Source organism: Salmo salar, chromosome 23, assembly GCF_965601325.2.
Source record: "Salmo salar chromosome 23, fSalSal1, whole genome shotgun sequence".
In the NCBI taxonomy this organism is placed as follows: Eukaryota; Metazoa; Chordata; class Actinopteri; order Salmoniformes; family Salmonidae; genus Salmo; species Salmo salar.
The window spans coordinates 27,503,238-27,520,885 of NC_138313.1; the positions used below are offsets into that span (position 1 = coordinate 27,503,238).

At 41.8% G+C, this 17,648-nt stretch overlaps 1 protein-coding gene across 2 annotated transcripts in view; it reads left to right on the forward strand.

The window, feature by feature from the left end:
• The first annotated feature begins 1,220 nt into the window (after positions 1 to 1,220).
• LOC106584319 (tyrosine-protein kinase ABL2) overlaps positions 1,221 to 17,648 on the forward strand; it is a 42,477-nt gene continuing 26,049 nt past the window's right edge. The window contains exon 1 of one of the 2 annotated variants that reach the window (XM_014169444.3): positions 1,221 to 1,980. In XM_014169444.3, the coding sequence (XP_014024919.1) occupies positions 1,779 to 1,980 (202 nt within the window). In that variant the 5' untranslated portion in view covers positions 1,221 to 1,778. The remainder of the gene's footprint in view (positions 1,981 to 17,648) is intronic. The other variant, XM_045706021.2, reaches the window with a different exon arrangement.

Sequence of the window (17,648 nt, forward strand, 5' to 3'; positions counted from 1 at the left end):
TAGAATAAGGCTGTAACGTAAAAAAAAAAATGAAAAGGTCAAGGTGTACAAATCAGCTGTTTATTTTTCTCTCAGGCATTTAAGATTTTGGAGATTTAAATGTGTAATCTCATCCCGCAGATGGCGCTGAAATGTAAAATGTCAGAATTCCCACACTGACAATACATTGTTAATTGATAATCCCAAATGATCCATAATTTTCCATTTTACTCAGTAGATAAGTAATTATCTAAACGGAACCGCTTACAATTGTGTGTTATCTGAGGAAAATGTACATTGATATTTATCCTATCGAGAGATTTTATTGCAAGGCTACTTCAGCCTGGCTGTGTTTCAATTGGGGGACATTTCTGTGCTGTTTACTACAAATTACTATTTGTTTTACTATTTCAGTGTTTTTTTTTTAATTTATTTGAGACAACAGCTCACTTGCAACCTTTGAGCGTCTCGATGTCTTCTGATCATTTAGAACATTACTTTTTGTTTTACTCCAGAGTGATACTTTTGTTCAGATATCTATATTTTTTTTAACAGAGATTGACATTCCTCTATTTTTCTTGAGATCAATTTATGGAGTTATGGTGTTTAAAACATTTCTGTGAAAATGAGTGTTTTGAGATATGCTTGATGTAATTACCATTACAGTGCATTAGGTATTGTTTGTCAGGTGGTGCCCGCTTCAAAACTAAGCTATGAATCTTTGAGAAAGTCTATTGTTGGTCTTTGTCACAAAATCCTGGGTTAGAATTGTGACTTTTGTATTTCAAAGCACAGTTTTGGTTTTTGATGTAGGCCAACCTTCCATATAGAATATTGTACATTTCACAATGTTAAGACAATTGGAATGGATTTTGGCAAATGCTTCTTGTCACAGTTTTTTGTTAATTTAAACTGTATTCAGTTCAATCACAGTCGTGATCAATGTCCATGAAATCACATCAGTGTACAGAATAGACCGTGCAGGCATGAAGCGTAAACTGTGTCATGTCAGGGGTGATGGCATAAACACAGTATGAATGTTTTCTGTCACTGCAAAAATAAAATGTTTTTTTTTTAATGGGATAAATAGCCATAACACAAATAACAGATCAATGTTATGACAATATTTCAATGCTTTATGTTAAACGTTGAACAATATACATGTCGTTTTTCCAGAGGTCTTATGTCACACATACAAGTTATGAACAATGCAATCATGGTGGGTGCCATGGTAATAGTTGGTCCAGGGAATGTCATTCTCCTATAGGGTGGAGGGTCAATGATGTATATAATCATTGGTTGGTCCTCGGGATGTCCGTCATCTAGTGGCTCTGAGGTCCTAGTAACGTTGGGGACTTGTAATGGATCAATGTGATCTGGGGAGTGTGGTGAAATCCTCTTCCTAAATAGTAAACTCTATTCTGCGGTAAAGATGGCGGCTGCAGAAGGGGCGCGCAGTGGCCGGAGCACGGCGAAACAACCCTGAAGGGTCCATATTTCGTAGAAACTCGGACGTGGGGGACTGAACATTCCTGCCTCGAGATCCCACGGACCGTTGGCAGAGAGTTTTCAGTGAGTTTTGCTTTATTGTTTGAGGCAAGGTGGGTGGGTTTCACCGATACTAGCTATCGAGCTAACGTTAGCGAGATAAGCTAGCTTGCTAGCTAGGACGTCGGGTGGAGAAAAGGGTGTCGAGGAAGACTATTCGGAACAGGCCGCTCCACAATTGGGGGATGTGAACCAGGAGTGTGCAGGGTTGGCTAGCTTCGTCCCGGACATCTTTACACCGAACTGCGGGGATGGGACAACAGGTAGGCCGCGTCGGTGAGGGGGCTTCAACAGGACTCCAACCGCCACCACCGCAACAACACCCGGGCAAGGGGAACAGGGGAAGTACAGGGAGGAGACCCCGGGAAGTCAGCAGTACCGGAACGGCACCAGGCAGGGTTGCTGCCGTTAACGTGCCGGACCCAGCAATTAATATATTCACCAAGCATTCAGGTAGGAAAAGACACATAGTATTATAAAATTGTTTATTTTGTCAATTGGTATGTCAAGTAATAACGGTAGCTAGTTAGTCAAACTGATTTATTTAGCGGGTGTTTGCTAGCTAGTTAGCTAACGTGCTAACTAGTTTACTGCTAGTCAACTCGGTGCCCGACTACGACGTCCGTAGCGGAAATACAAGAACTTGCTATCATCAGTGACAGCTCTAGTTGTACCGTTAGTCAGTTTATGTTTGCTAGTTCTCTTGATTTCTAGGTAAGTGTAGCTCGTCAGTGCTACTACGAACGTGGATTGTGTTTCGTTTTTCTGAGACAACAGAGAGGGATGGGGGGGAAACGTTTCAGGACTGCACAGCTGCAAGGAACAAAAAGGACCGTTCACGTCTATGGCGACCTGGACTCCGAGTCCGAGATGCTTGTTAAACGATGATCTCTGCCACCCGGGATGCAGTGGCAATTCCACTCCCTTAACTCACTATGGCAGCCACAACAATACCACATTTCAGCCTGGAGTGATTTGCAAGTATGGTCTTTTAAAACATAGCCCACTCAACAGAAAATTGTTGTGCAAAGTCACTTTGAATTATGTTTGTGTAACAAACTATAATCCAACATATTCCTTGAGGATAGTGCTTTCATAGATTTTAATTAAGGTACTAAAATACTCACTGTGCTCAACCTTGTGATGTAGTAGTAGTGGCACACTCACATTGGTGTTCTAGGGGGGGTAAATTGGATAGATATACAGTACCAGTCAAAAGTTTGGACATACTCATTCTAGAGTTTATCTTAATTTTTTACTATTTTCTACATTGTAGAATAATAGTGAAGGCATCAAAACGATGAAATAACACATGGAATCATGTACTATCCAAAAAAGTGTTAAAAAAATAAAATTATATTTTAGATTCCTCAAAGTAGCCACCATTTGCCTTAATGACAGCTTTGCACACTCTTGGCATTCTCTAAACCAGCTTCACCTGGAATGCTTTTCCAACTGTCTTGAAGGAGTTACCACATATGCTGAGCACTTGTTGGCTGCTTTTCCTTCACTCTGCAGTCCAACTCATCCCAAACCATCTCAATTGGGTTGAGGTCGGGTGATTGTGGAGGCCAGGTCATCTGATGCAGCACTCAGTCACTCTCCTTGGTCAAATAGCCCTTACACAGCCTGAAGGTGTGTTGAGTCATTGTCCTGTTGAAAAACAAATGATAATCCCACTAAGCGCAAACCAGATGGGATGGCGCATCGCTTTGCAGCAATTCGACCATGAAGGCCAGATTCACGCAGTCTCCTCTGAACAGTTGATTTTGAGATGTGTCTGTTACTTGAACTCTGAAGTATTTATTTGGGCAGGGGTAACAGGCACACCTGTTAACTGAAATGCATTCCAGGTGACTACCTCATGAAGCTGGTTGAGAGAATGCCAAGAGTGAGCAAAGCTGTCATCAAGGCAAAGGGTGGCTACTTTGAAGATTCTCAAATATAAAATATATTTTGATTTGTGTAATACTTTTTTGGTGACTACATGATTCCATGTGTTATTTCATAGTTTGATTTCTTCACTATTATTCTACAATGTAGAAAATAGTAAAAACAAAACCCTTGAATGAGTAGGTGTCCAAACCTTTGACTGGTACTGTACGTACAGTCATTATGCCACTATCTAGGCCTGCAATGTGTCAATGGCACTCAGGAGTTAGTCAAGGCTATCAGTAAGGATCTTCCTATGTTGAAACTATTATTACATTTAGTCAGCGAAGTCCTGCTTTGAGCTACTGTAGAAGTAATTGCCATTGTGTGTATGTTATCGAGTTCTGTAAGACCATTTAGGGATGCATTGTTACAGAAGTTGAGAATGTTATTCTGTGTCTGACGAAGACACTGTATATCCGTCCACAATTGCAACAACTATCCAGTCTCTACTGCTTCCGTTGAGCTTTGCTTTACCCAAGGGAAGGTCAGTCAGTCTTGCATGGAATCAGATGTGATGGGAATGGCGAGAGTGTAAGGCTCGTCCAGTAGTTGTTTTTTCAGCTCTCTGCACAGGGGCAAAGCGAGACCTGTCACATCTCCACAATGAACCTCTTCAGCTGGAAACGCAAACCTGCAAAGTGCACACTGTCTGTACTTTCAAATGTCCAAGTGTCCTTTTTATAACTGGATACATAGCCAAGTGTTGAAAGGCTATTACCTTGTAAACCCTCACAATATAATGGAAGTATGAAAGCATTTGTCTGTGCGACTCTCTCCTTGACCGAGCAGGAGCAATTCTAATTTAAGCCTAGGCTATATGATGCAGTTCTATCCTAGCAGTGCCGCTGTTGGTTAAAATAAATGTGTTGTGAAACCATTGGGCCATGGGAGTAAAGTCAGCAATGTCTGTCGAACATGGTTTTGTCTATTCATAGGATTTGATCCCTTCACATCTGGCTGAGTTATGTCACCATGGCTGATTCTAAGGAAGTTTATTATTTTGCAACAAAGCCCATTTCCTCCTTTTCTTTAGTCCGTACGATGATTTTCCGGTTCTTCCTGGGTAATTCCACGGTGATGCTTAGACTCCAGATTTTTTTTAAACTTTAAAATGTAAGACAAACTGTCTTTCTGTGCTGTCATTCTGTTAGCAGTCTTTGCATCGCCACTGTTCTTCTAGTAAATTACCACAGAAAATTTTACAAACACATTAAGTACTCCTTGTGCATAGAGTTGTAAAGTTGGTTTAACTTTGCATTAATTCTGCATCATTGTGGAATTGCCCTCCTCCTTTTAGCTGTTTTGGGGTTGTTAGTGTTGAACAGTTAATCCTTTGTATGGTTTGTCAGTTGTAAAAGGCCTAGGCCAATTGTGTCCCCAAATGAAAGTACAATGACATCATGTTGCGTTTGATACCGTGGCTACTTGAGATGGATGCCTCACTCTGTGACCCTTTTGAGGTTTGTGTGTAGTACATGTACATGTATTTTTGCCTGAAGGAAGTGATTCACTGTGGGGACGGACACAAGTTCTTCTGAATCAATGGCCTCTGCATCTCCCTTTCCCCCACAGGCAAGTTGACTCAGCTTGTCCCTGTTGGCCCACAATGCCATTTTGGTATTTCTTTATTATTTATTCATTGTCTCCGGCCCTTACAATAAGTTTTTCTGCAGCGTTATGAAAACCAAAGCCTACGTTGCAATTTGAAGCTGGAAGGTAATGGTATCTTTGTGATACGCAATATGAAGCCCAAGAAGGCTTGCATTCCCTCTAACCACATGACTTTAGAGTGCTCACTCAGCGTAATGCTCTTCTGATCAAGTGAACTTTTATGGCGCATGTGTGGAATATGGCCTCTTATTTGGCTTTGCTTTGGGCTCTCGCTTGTTTGCAGAATTCACAGAAGTGATTTGGCTATCAAGCCCATAAACCGCTCAGCAGGTTCAGGTCGAGAGCAGGTTTCATATACTTGATTAGGAAATGGGCCACATGTACAGTGCATTTGGGAAGTATTCAGACCTCTTGACTTTTTCCGCATTTTGTTACTTTCCAGCCTTATTCTAAAATGGATTCAGTTGTTTTTTACCCCCTCATCAATCTACACACAATACCGCATAATGACAAAGCGAAAACAGGTTTTTAGAATTTTATTTTCATAAGTATTCAGACCCTTTGCTATGAGACTTGAAATTGATCTCAGGTGCATCCTGTTTCCATTGATCATGCTACAACTTGATTGGAGTCCACCTGTGGTAAATTCAATTGATTGGACATGATTTGGAAAGGCACACACCTGTCTATGTAAGGTCCCACAGTTGTCAGAGCAAAAACCACTACCATGGGGTCGAAGGAATTGCCTGTAGAGCTCTGAGACAGGATTGTGTTGAGGCACAGATCTTGGGAATGGTACCAAAACATTTCTGCAGCATTGAAGATCCCCAAGAACAGTGGCCTCCATCATTCTTAAATGGAGTTTGGAACCACCAAGACTGGCCGCCCAGCCAAACTGAGCAATCGGGGGAGAAGGGCCTTGGTCAGGTAGGTGACCAAGAACCCAATGGTCACTCTGACAGAGCTTCAGAGTTCCTCTGTGGAGATGGGAGAACCTTCCAGAAGGGCAACCATCTCTGCAGCACTCCACCAATCAGGCCTTTATGGTAGAGTGGCCAGACTGAAGCCACTTCTCAGTAAAAAGCACATGACAGCCCGCTTGGAGTTTGCCAAAGGGCACCTAAAGGACTCTCAGACCATGAGAAACAAGATTCTGTGGTCTGATGAAACCAAGATTGAACTCTTTTTGGCCTGAATGCCAAGCGTCACTTCTGGATGAAACCTGGCACCATCCCTACTGTGAAGCATGGTGGTGGCAGCCGCATGCTGTGGGGATGTTTTTCAGCGGCAGGGACCCGGAGACTAGTCAGGATCGAGGGAAGATGAACAGAGCAAAGTACAGAGATCCTTGACGAAAACCTTCTCCAGAGCGCTCAGGACCTCAGACTGGGGGCGAAGGGTCACCTTCCTACAGGACAGCGACCCTAGGCACACAGCCAAGACAATGCAGGAGTGGCTTCGGGACAAGTCTCTGAATGTCCTTGAGTGGCCTAGCCAGAGCCCGGACTTGAACCCGATCGAACATCTCTGGAGAGACCTGAAAATAGCTGTGCAGCGATGCTCCCCATCCAACCTGACAGAGCTTGAGAGGATCTGCAGAGAATGGGAGAAACTCCCCAAATACAGGTGTGCCAAGCTTGCAGCATCATACCCAAGAAGACTCGATGCTGTAATGGCTGCCAGAGGTGCTTCAACAAAGTACTGTGTAAAGGGTCTGAATAGTTGTGTAAATGTTGTATTTTAGTTTTTTTTAATTATACAGTTGCGAATTCCAAAAACCTGTTTTTGCTTTGTCATTACCAGGTATTGTGTGAAGATTGGGTGGAGGGGGGGACAATTTAATCCGTTTGAAAATAAAGCTGTAATGTAACAAAATGTGGCGAAAGCCAAGTGGTCTGAACACTTTGCGAATGCACTGTATTTAACATCTGCCCATGACCCCTGATACATTTAAGCTGATTTGCATTAGGGATCAATTTGGATTAGTCAAATCCACTTTTCTATATCTGCAAAGGCCCCAACAACCAAAATAAGTCACACAGTACTGAAAATAGAGTTTTGGAGGTGGCTGTGAGATTTTAACTAATTTAAACCTGATGTAATAATGTATCTTGTTGACTTTCAGTTTAATGCATTCAGTTGTACAACGAACTAGGTATCCCCCTTTCCCTTTTACCTTTATTTAACTAGGCAAGTCAGCTAAGAATAAATTCTTATTTTCAATGATGGCCAAGGAACAGTGGGTTAACTGCCTTGTTCAGGGGCAGAACGACAGATTTGTACCTTGTCAGCTCGGGGATTCGATCTTGCAACCTTTCGGTTACTAGTCCAACGCTCTAACCACTAGGCTACCTGCCACCCCCTTTATCTGGGTGACTGGGTCCTCTGCCCTACCTTGCATGTCACCCAGAGTTGCATCCTTCAGCCACTAGAAGGAGCTCAGTCTCATAATTTTCAGTCCTATAGATGCAGGGCAGTTGTTAATTTGCATGTTTAAGAGGGTGTGTATGCTTTTCCGTTCAATAAAGCATATTGATTATGGCAGTGGGGTGTGTGTATATATTCTGGGATGGTTGCTTCATGAATTATTCATCCTTCCTCTCTCCATGTGCCTGACTGGTGAAAGCATGAGGCTGGAGACTAAAGGCAGCATTTTAATCCTGGTTATTTTTGACTGCATTAACAATGCCCAGACCCTGTCCTTCCCAGTATGTCTCATTCTGCTCTCATTAAACACAGGATTAAGCAAAGGAAAGGAAGTGATTTGAGTCGACTCATTGCTGCTGTTGCAGATGCTGACGAAACCTCCCACGTGCGCTCTGACACTCACACACCCACCGGTATATCATGTTACTGAGTTTGTTTACACTACAGAATGGCAAGTTATTTACTGTCTCTTCACTCTCTTGTGAAACTTAGTATAGGTTCAGATATAACATGCTGTACAGGGTGGGAAATTAACTTTTTGTTTCATTAGCCACTGTAACAGGTAGATACAAAAATCTACCAGCCACAATATGTTTTTGGCATTATTACACCAGAAATCACAAGTAACTGATGAGTATGCCTTGTAATATTTCTAAAACAAAAAAGGTATTACTAGTAAGAAGTAATTTAGTATATTGCTCAATGCTTTCATTTTTGTCACCGAAGTATTAACCATGTTAAAATAAATAATTTGAAACAAAAGTGGAACATTTCTACAACTTGAACGTCAATAATCAACAATGTTCCTGTCCTGCCACAAAATGCTGAGTAATACGGCTTATTTATTATTATTAGTTCAGGACTCTTAACGCTGACATTTTTTACAAGGAGTACATCAATTATTTAGTAGCACACATACATTTAAGAGCACAATTCAATTATTTGAGTCTTGTAATGATAAGAAATTACAGTAAATTACTAATGTTTTTGGACTGTTCTATGCTCAGTCAAGCATAATTTACCCCCAAATATGAGTCATTAGGTGAAACAAAAATGTTCAGCTGCCCCTTTAAGAGGTGGGCCATTACTGTAGTAATAGAACTCCTTGTCTGTCAGAGATGATCATCTCTGTCTGCGCTACCGGCAGACAGTTGCAGTAAACTCTTAACTAATAATGAAAAACAACCTAGCATGTGAACACAACTATGTAACAAGCCAAGAAACATGAGGACAAAGTTGCACTTTAGTAGCCTTTCTGGTCAACTCAACCAACTTCTACATTTTGGCCTTTGGATAGTTTTTTTTGAGTCGGGGCCGCTGCTTATAACTTACTACAAGTTAAGTATAACAAAAAATAAATGTAATGTGTCAAATTATATCCAGCTCAGGGCTCCAGCTATGCATTTGGTTTGCTAATTTGTTAGCTACGTGGCTAGATGTCAAGATCAAGCTTCTTGGTTACGGCAGAGACATTCAATCCCCTCCTGAATCAAGATCACTTTTGCCTAAATTGTTTTGTGTGTTAAAAAAACGCTTGGACGGTATGAAAATCTGGATACCGCCCAACCTTATCGCCAATGCCAAATCTACCCGCATTTGGTTTTTGGCAAGTATTAATTTCCCACCCTGATGCTATATGAATGTTATGAGGGTACTGTTGGTTTTCCATGGGGGGGGACTGGTCTATTGGACTGCTGTTTTAGTGTTGATTGGGTTTCAGGACTTGGCCTGTGTTGTGGCTGACTGCTCTATCAGTGCTTATCCAGAGATCCAGGCACATGACTTGGACCCTTCTACCTCAGCAACTCTTTCCACCGTCACACTCATCCGCGATGGTTCTCTCTGTGCCCAAAGCTCAGCTCAAATACTTCATCTTCATTCCCTCTCTACTCGTCTGCTTTATCTTTCTCTCTCTCATTCTCTCTCTTTGTATCATCTTAGTGGAGTTGAAATTGAGCACTGCTTTGGCCTGGTGTAATCCTCTCCGTCTTCCCTCTTCTTCCCCTCCGGTTTAATCACACACCAGAGTCAGCATTAATCTGGCACTTCGTGGCGCTGCCAGGGTCATCTCTATGCTCTCTTGTGTTGAGCAGCAGGGGTGAGACCAAGGAGCTCAGCCACAGAGAAGGCCCATTTATCTCTCAATGGACTGGGATCATTTGCCCCATTCAAAGAGAATATTGCGAGTCACAGAGTGGCTAACTCAGATGTTATCAAAAGCCTTTTTCATACTGTGCCTTGTCCTTGTGCTGGGCAGATTGGGTGGCCAAGCCCTGCACATGGAAGCAATGGGAATGTAATCTCAGCAAGCTCTGTGTACCATCACACAGGAACATGAGACCCACTGAAGTCGGTGTAATCCTCTTCAGCCAGGCCTGAATCCTCATGGTCATTCCAGCAGTCGCTCAGTTAAAGGCTGCCTGTCCTCTCTCCTACAGTTGGAGTTATGGGATTCATTCTAGTTAGGCTACGCTACACTAACTGTGGCTAATAGAAGACCAGCGGCTGCTGTACAATTTCCGTAATATCATGCGGTCTATTGAAATTAGATGTTATATTCTCTGCCGCAGGTACCGCTTGTTCCTGTCAGGCTAATCTGTCTGGACTGTGATGCAATATCTGTATACCATTTTTCTTTCTAACTGATGTAATCATCTCTAGGCTTGCATCTCTACACCACACAGAATGCTCTCTCTGGTCTCTCCAGAACAGTGCCATGGTGAAAACCTCACCACACTGTTGTGTCAACCTCATTCAACACTTTTACTTGGAGATAAACCCCTTATCTCAACACAGACATGTTTTTGCAAATGCGTGTAGATAATGAAGTATGGCCAACTGTTGTCTGGGAAGCTCTTAAAGCATATATTAGAGATTTGTATCATGTCTTACTCTTCACATAAGAAAAAGACCCATGATGAATTAGAAATACTAGAACAGAAAATCCACAATTTAGAAAGAAAACACAGTTTAGATATAAAGAAATGCAAACACGCTTCAACAGTTGAACACTGAAGCTTGAATACTACCAATAAACACCCGATCTACAGCGATTGCAACCATGAAATCCAAGCAACAATATATTGAGCAAGGTGAAAGTGTAGGCGCTTGCTTGGCAAAGTAAGAGGAAGAAGAACTTACCCTCCATAGCATTCAAACCCCAGATAGTAGCATAACAATGGAGCATTATGAAATCAACTCAGTCTTTGATACAGTGTTTGATAACATGTTTTTAATCTGAAAACAAAAGTTCAAGGAGGATATAGACAATTTCCTTAAAGGGATACTTCGGGATTTTGGCAATGAGGCCCGTTATCTACTTCCCCAGAGGAAGATGAATTTGTGGATACCATTTTTATGATTCTGTGTCTAGTATGAAGGAAGTTAGAGGGAGTTTCACTGCTAGCGTTAGGCCAATGCCTCGAAGTATATGGGCATCTGCTAGCATACTAGACATAAATAATGGTATCCACAACTTTATCTGACTCTGGGGAAGTAGATAAAGGGCCTCATTGCCAAAATCCTGAAGTATCCCTTTAAGGCCATTTTATAATTAACCAGAGAAAATGAATATGGATGTAAACATTACCCCGGGTGAATTGTTGGAGGCCATCAATCTACAAAATGGGAAACCTCTTTTTTTAATTATGGATTCCTAGTGGAATTTTATAGACACTTTCGTCACAAATTGCTGGCCTATATTATTATTTATGCTCACAACGGCTTTAAAGCAAGATGAACTTCCCCATCCAGTATGGAAGGATCCCCATGATTATGGGTTGATACTGAAAGAAGCTGCTACGCCAAAGAAGTTGATTGCCAAGTTATATAAAGGGTTGATTTGAAACTCTACCTGATGGTTCAGAACCCTGTAAGGAAAAAATGGGGAACGGATCTAAAGGAAGAAATTGAGGAGAAACGTTCAGACCTGCTCCTACAACCTGTATGTTATGCACCCAGAAATGTCACATCTGTTGGTGATTCAAAAAGCACGAAGGAACCCTATTACAGTGCATTCGGAAAGTATTCAGACCCCTTTTTCCACATTTTGTTACATTACAGCCTTATTCTAAAATGGATTCCGTTTTTTTTCCCCTCATCAATCTACACACAATACCCCATAATGACAAAGCAAAGAAACATTTGTATTTATTTAAAATGTGATTTCTTTTTTAAAATTGGTATTCAGACCCTTTACTCAGTACTTTGTTGCACCAGCTTTTGCAGTGATTACAGCCTTAAATCTTCTTGGGTATGATGCTACAAGCTTGGCACACCTGTATTTGGGGAGTTTAATACATTTTTCTCTGTTGATCCTCTCAAGCTCTGTCAGGTTGGATGGGGAGCGTTGCTCTATTTTCAGGTCTCTCCAGAGATGTTGGATCGGGTTCAAGTCCGTGCTCTGGCTGGGCCACTCAAGGACATTCAGAGATGTGTCCCGAAGCAACTTCTGTTTGTCTTGGCTGTGTGCTTAGTGTTGTTGTCCTGTTGGAAGGTGAACCTTTGCCCCAGTCTGACGTCCTGAGCACTCTGGAGCAGGTTTTCATTGAAGATCTCTCTGTACTTTGCTCTGTTCATCTTTGCCTCAATCCTGACTAGTCTCCCAGTCCCTGCCGCTGAAAAACATCCCCACAGCATGACGCTGCCACCACCATGCTTCACCGTAGGGATGGTGCCAGATTTCCTCCAGATGTGACGCTTGGCGTTCAGGTTTCATCTTGGTTTCATCAGACCACAATCTTGTTTCTCATGGTCTGAGACCATAACGTTAGCTGGCTGGATCTCTAGCGGACATTATTCGTTTCCCAGAGCTGTTTGCGTTTCTAGTTAGAGCCTAAGTTAGCTAGCTAACATTGGACCTGGTTGGTTAGCTCCCAGCACTGTGGTCATTGTTGGCACTTTGTAAATTGTTATTTAACTAGCGAACGGTAGTTGGCTGGCTCGTTAGCTAACGTTACGTGATGTGTGTACAACACCCGTTGAATGAATATGGCTGGTGTCAGTAAACATCTCCAAAAAATATAATTTTCTCTCTATTTGATATATGACTTGGCCTATTAAGACACTCAGTTTAATGCATGCTAGGTTTCTCCTGCCACGCTATTTCAGGATCAAACAGTGAAGGAATGAAACGGACTTCTAGGTTAAGTTGATTTTGAATAACCCAAAAACATGGGAGTCCTAAGGTAATAATGAGAGAGCGATAGAAAAAATAAAGCAAGATATAAAAATCGAATGAGAAATTTGAACAAGCCTTACAGATGAGCAAAACATTATAAGACAAAAATTATGCATGCATACGAGGGCCGTAAAAAAATCCCTCACCATTGCGAACCAAACAACCAAAGGCCTGATCTTAATTACGGAAATATCATAAAAGCATTAAGACAAGTTATGAGGAGTATTTTCCAAATTATTCTAATAGTGTTCAATGTCCTTAAGTTGCAGCTTTAAAATGGGAATAATTATGAAAGTCCAAGCCTATGCTATACAGATATTCTAGGCCACAAGAAGTGAAATTGAGCAAACAATACCAAGGTGGAAAAATCAAATGAGTCAGAACAGAACTTGGGCTACAACAGCTGAGCTTATCGACTAAATTATGCATAGTTGGCCTAGGCCTGTTAACATTTTATTCTAGCTATGTACAACCTACCTAAAACGCATATAGTAGCCTAATAAGAAGGGAGGATGAGGCAAAGATGTTATCCAGTTCTGAGGACAGCTGAGTTGCTCTGCATTCCATGATTTACAATCTATCACAAGATGCACAGCCAGCAAGGCTCGCTTTAGCACACAGATAGGCCTTTTACATACACTTACAGTGAGGGGGAAAAAGTATTTGATCCCCTGCTGATTTTGTACGTTTGCCCACTGACAAAGAAAGGATCAGTCTATAATTTTAATGGTAGGTTTATTTGAACTGTGAGAGACAGAATAACGACAAAAATATGTCAAATGTTATAAATTGATTTGCATTTTAATGAGGGAAATAAGTATTTGACCCCCTCTCAATCAGAAAGATTTCTGGCTCCCAGGTGTGTTTTAAACGGGTAACGAGCTGAGATTAGGAGCACACTCTTAAAGTGAGTGCTCCTAACCGCAGCTTGTTACCTGTAAAAAAGACACCTGTCCACAGAAGCAATCAATCAATCAGATTCCAAACTCTCCACCATGGCCAAGACCAAAGAGCTCTCCAAGGATGTCGGGGACAAGATTGTAGACCTACACAAGGCTAGAATGGGCTACAAGACCATCGCCAAGCAGCTTGGTTAGAAGGTGACAACATTTGGTGTGATTATTCGCAAATGGAAGAAACACAAAAGAACTGTCAATATCCCTCGGCCTGGGGCTCCATGCAAGATCTCACCTCGTGGAGTTGCAATGATCATGAGAACGGTGAGGAATCAGCCCAGAACTACACGGGAGGATCTTGTCAATGATCTCAAGGCAGCTGGGACCATAGTGACCAAGAAAACAATTGGTAACACACTACGCCGTGAATGACTGAAATCCTGCAGCGCCCGCAAGGTCCCCCTGCTCAAGAATACATCCCCGTCTGAAGTTCGCCAATGAACATCTGAAGGATTCAGAGGACAACTGGGTGAAAGTGCTGTGGTCAGATGAGACCAAAATGGAGCTCTTTGACATCAACTCAACTCGCCATGTTTGGAGGAGGAGGAATGCTGCCTATGACCCCAAGAACACCATCTCAACCGTCAAACATGGAGGTGTTTGACGGTTTGGGGTTGTTTTTCTGCTAAGGGGACAGGACAACTTCACCGCATCAAAGGGACGATGGACAGGGCCATGTACCGTCAAATCTTGGGTGAGAACCTCCTTCCCTCAGCCAGGGCATTGAAAATGGGTCATGGATGGGTATTCCAGCATGACAATGACCCAAAACACACGGCCAAGGCAACAAAGGAGTGGCTCAAGAAGAAGCACATTAAGGTCCTGGAGTGGCCTAGCCAGTCTCCAGACCTTAATCCCATAGAAAATCTGTGGAGGGAGCTGAAGGTTCAAGTTGCCAAACGTCAGCCTCGAAACCTTAATGACTTGGAGAAGATCTGCAAAGAGGAGTGGGACAAAATCCCTCCTGAGATGTGTGCAAACCTGGTGGCCAACTACAAGAAACGTCTGACCTCTGTGATTGCCAACAAGGGTTTTGCCACCAAGTACTAAGTCATGTTTTGCAGAGGGGTCAAATACTTATTTCCCTCATTAAAATGCAAATCATTTTATAACATTTTGACGTGCGTTTTTCTGGATTTTTTGTTGTAGTTCTGTCTCACTGTTCAAATAAACCTAATATTAAAATTATAGACTGATCATTTCTTTGTAAGTGGGCAAACGTACAAAATCAGCAGGGGATCAAATACTTTTTCCCCCCACTGTAGGTTGGAGTCATTAAAACTCGTTTTTAAACCACTCCACACATTTCATGTTAACAAACTATAGTTTTGGCAAGTCGGTTAGGACATCTACTTTTTGCATAACACAAGTAATTTTTCCAACAATTGTTTAGACAGGTTGTTTCACTTTGAATTCGGTGTATCACAATTCCAGTGGGTCAGAAGTTTACATACATTAAGTTGACTAGGCCTTTAAACAGCTTGGAAAATTCCAGAAAATGATGTCATGGCTTTACAAGCTTCTGATAGGCTAATTGACATCATTTAAGTCAATTGGAGGTGTATATGTGGATGTATTTCAAGGCCTACCTTCAAACTCAGTGCCTCTTTGCTTGACATCATGGGGAAATCAAAATAAATCAGCCAAGACCACAAAAAATGGTAGACCTCCAAGTCTGGTTCATCCTTGGGAGCAATTTCCAAAAGCCTGAAGGTACCACGTGAACTATTTTTTGTACAGATGAACAAGTATCAACACCATGGGACCACGCAGCCGTCATACCTCTCAGGAAGGAGACGTGTTCTATCTCCTAGAGATGAGCGTACTTTGGTGCGAAAAGTGCAAATCAATCCCAGAACAACAGCATAGGACCTTGTGAAGATACCCGAGGAAATGTTGTACCGGTTTTCTATATCCACAGTAAAACGAGTCCTATATTGACATAACCTGAATGGACGCTCAGCAAGGAAGAAGCCACTGCTCTAAAACTGCCATAAAAAAGCCGGACTATGGTTTGCAACTATACATGATGACGAATATTGTACTTTTTGGAGAAATGTCCTCTGGTCTGATGAAACAAAAATAGAACTGTTTGGCCATAATGACCATCGTGATGTTTGTAGGAAAAAGAGGGAGGCTTGCAAGCCGAAGAACACCATCCCAACCGTGAAGCACGGGGGTGGCAGCATCATGTTGTGGGGGTGCTTTGCTGCAGGAGGGACTGGTGCACTTCACAAAATAGATGGCATCATGAGGCAGGAAAATTGTGGATATATTGAAGCAACATCTCAAGACATCAGTCAGGAAGTTAAAGTTTGGTTGCAAATGGGTCTTCCAAATGGACAATGACCCCAAGCATACTTCCAAAGTAGTGGTAAAATGGCTTAAGGACAACAAAGTCAAGGTATTGGAGTGGCCATCAGAAAGCCCTGACCTCAGTCCTATAGACCATTTTTTGGGCAGAACTGAAAGTGTGTGCAAGCAAGGAGGCCTACAAACCTGACTCAGTTACACCAGCTCTGTCAGGAGGAATGTGCCAAAATTCACCCACCTTATTGTGGGAAGCTTGTGGAAGGCTATCTGTAACGTTTGACCCAAGTTAAACAATTAAAAGGCAATGCTAGCAAATACTAGTTGAGTGTCTGTAAACTTCTGACCCGCTGGGAATGTGATGAAAGAAATAAAAGCTGAAATTAATCATTTTCTCTACTATTATTCTGACATTTCACATTCTTAAAATAAAGTGGTGATCTAACTGTCTAACTGACCTTAGACAGGGAATTTTTACTAGGATTAAATGTCAGGAATTGGGAAAACTGAGTTTAAATGTATTTGGCTAAGGTGCATGTAAACTTCCGACTTCAACTGTATATCTGTTTCGTGCCACAGCTCCACCAGAGTGAAATAGGTTATTCGATAACATTTTGCTCCATCAAATATATTTAGTCAATGTCTTGATTCCTCTCTTCTCTCCCATAGCTTGTTTTTTTTTGTGTGTGTTGTGGGGTGCTGTGATCCAGGAAAAAACATACTGGGATAGTTTCTCAGGAACAATGATCCTCCCCCTGCAGTAATGCTGTTGAATGTTGGTTATACAGGAAGAAGATCCGAAATATAGGGCCTTTATAAAATCAGATTTTTTTTGGCCTGATTCCATTTAGTTTTTTCCCAAATTCCATTTTCTCTTTTGTTTTTTCCAGATTTCTGTTTTTCAAACAATTTTCAGGTTTTCATTCTCAATCACATACAGCACACAGAAACACCACGCAATTGGATATTCTATATAAGTCCAAAACGATGCTTAAACCACTTTTGACCCAGCACCACACCAGAGTCACCTTATGAAGGTCCTGTTGAGCAGCTGATTTTCTAATGTGGTGTGTTTGTGCAGGGCTGGAGCAAAAGCCTGCACACCCAGTTGCTCTCCTGGACTCTCCTGGAGGATGGTTGGCCACCCTGCAACATTAGTTACAACCAAGTACATTTTATGTCTTCATAAAATAATTCCCTCATTCAATGACCCAGGGATCATATGGCGAAGGTGGGCGAGGTAGGTAACTAAGATGTTTAAGGTTAAAATGTTCAAGGGAGATCTTGACAGCATTGGAGTTGTAACTGACAGTTAATCTGTAAGTCTATGTCGTTGTTTTTTTGTTTGAATTGTTTACGTGTTCGCTATGCGGAGGAAATGATAAGACAGGTTGAACTACGTGGCTAATAACTGTTGTAACGGGGATCATTATCGTAGCAACACATCTTTGGGGGTGAAGGCTTTCCCGCGCGATGTTAGCTAAGTTTTCATGTTACCGGGTGTAGTTCGTAAAGGTTGATATGTGTATGTTAGGATGAAGCGTGAATTCATGCCAGGAATAATAAGTGTGAAGTTTGATTTCCTCCCTTCTGTAATAAGCAGCCAATGAGGTATTTTTTTCCTTTATTCGTGTGTTCAATCTGATACTGTTATAGCTCCGGCTAAACTGTTTATGTATGTAATTACTTCAGAGTTATACCAA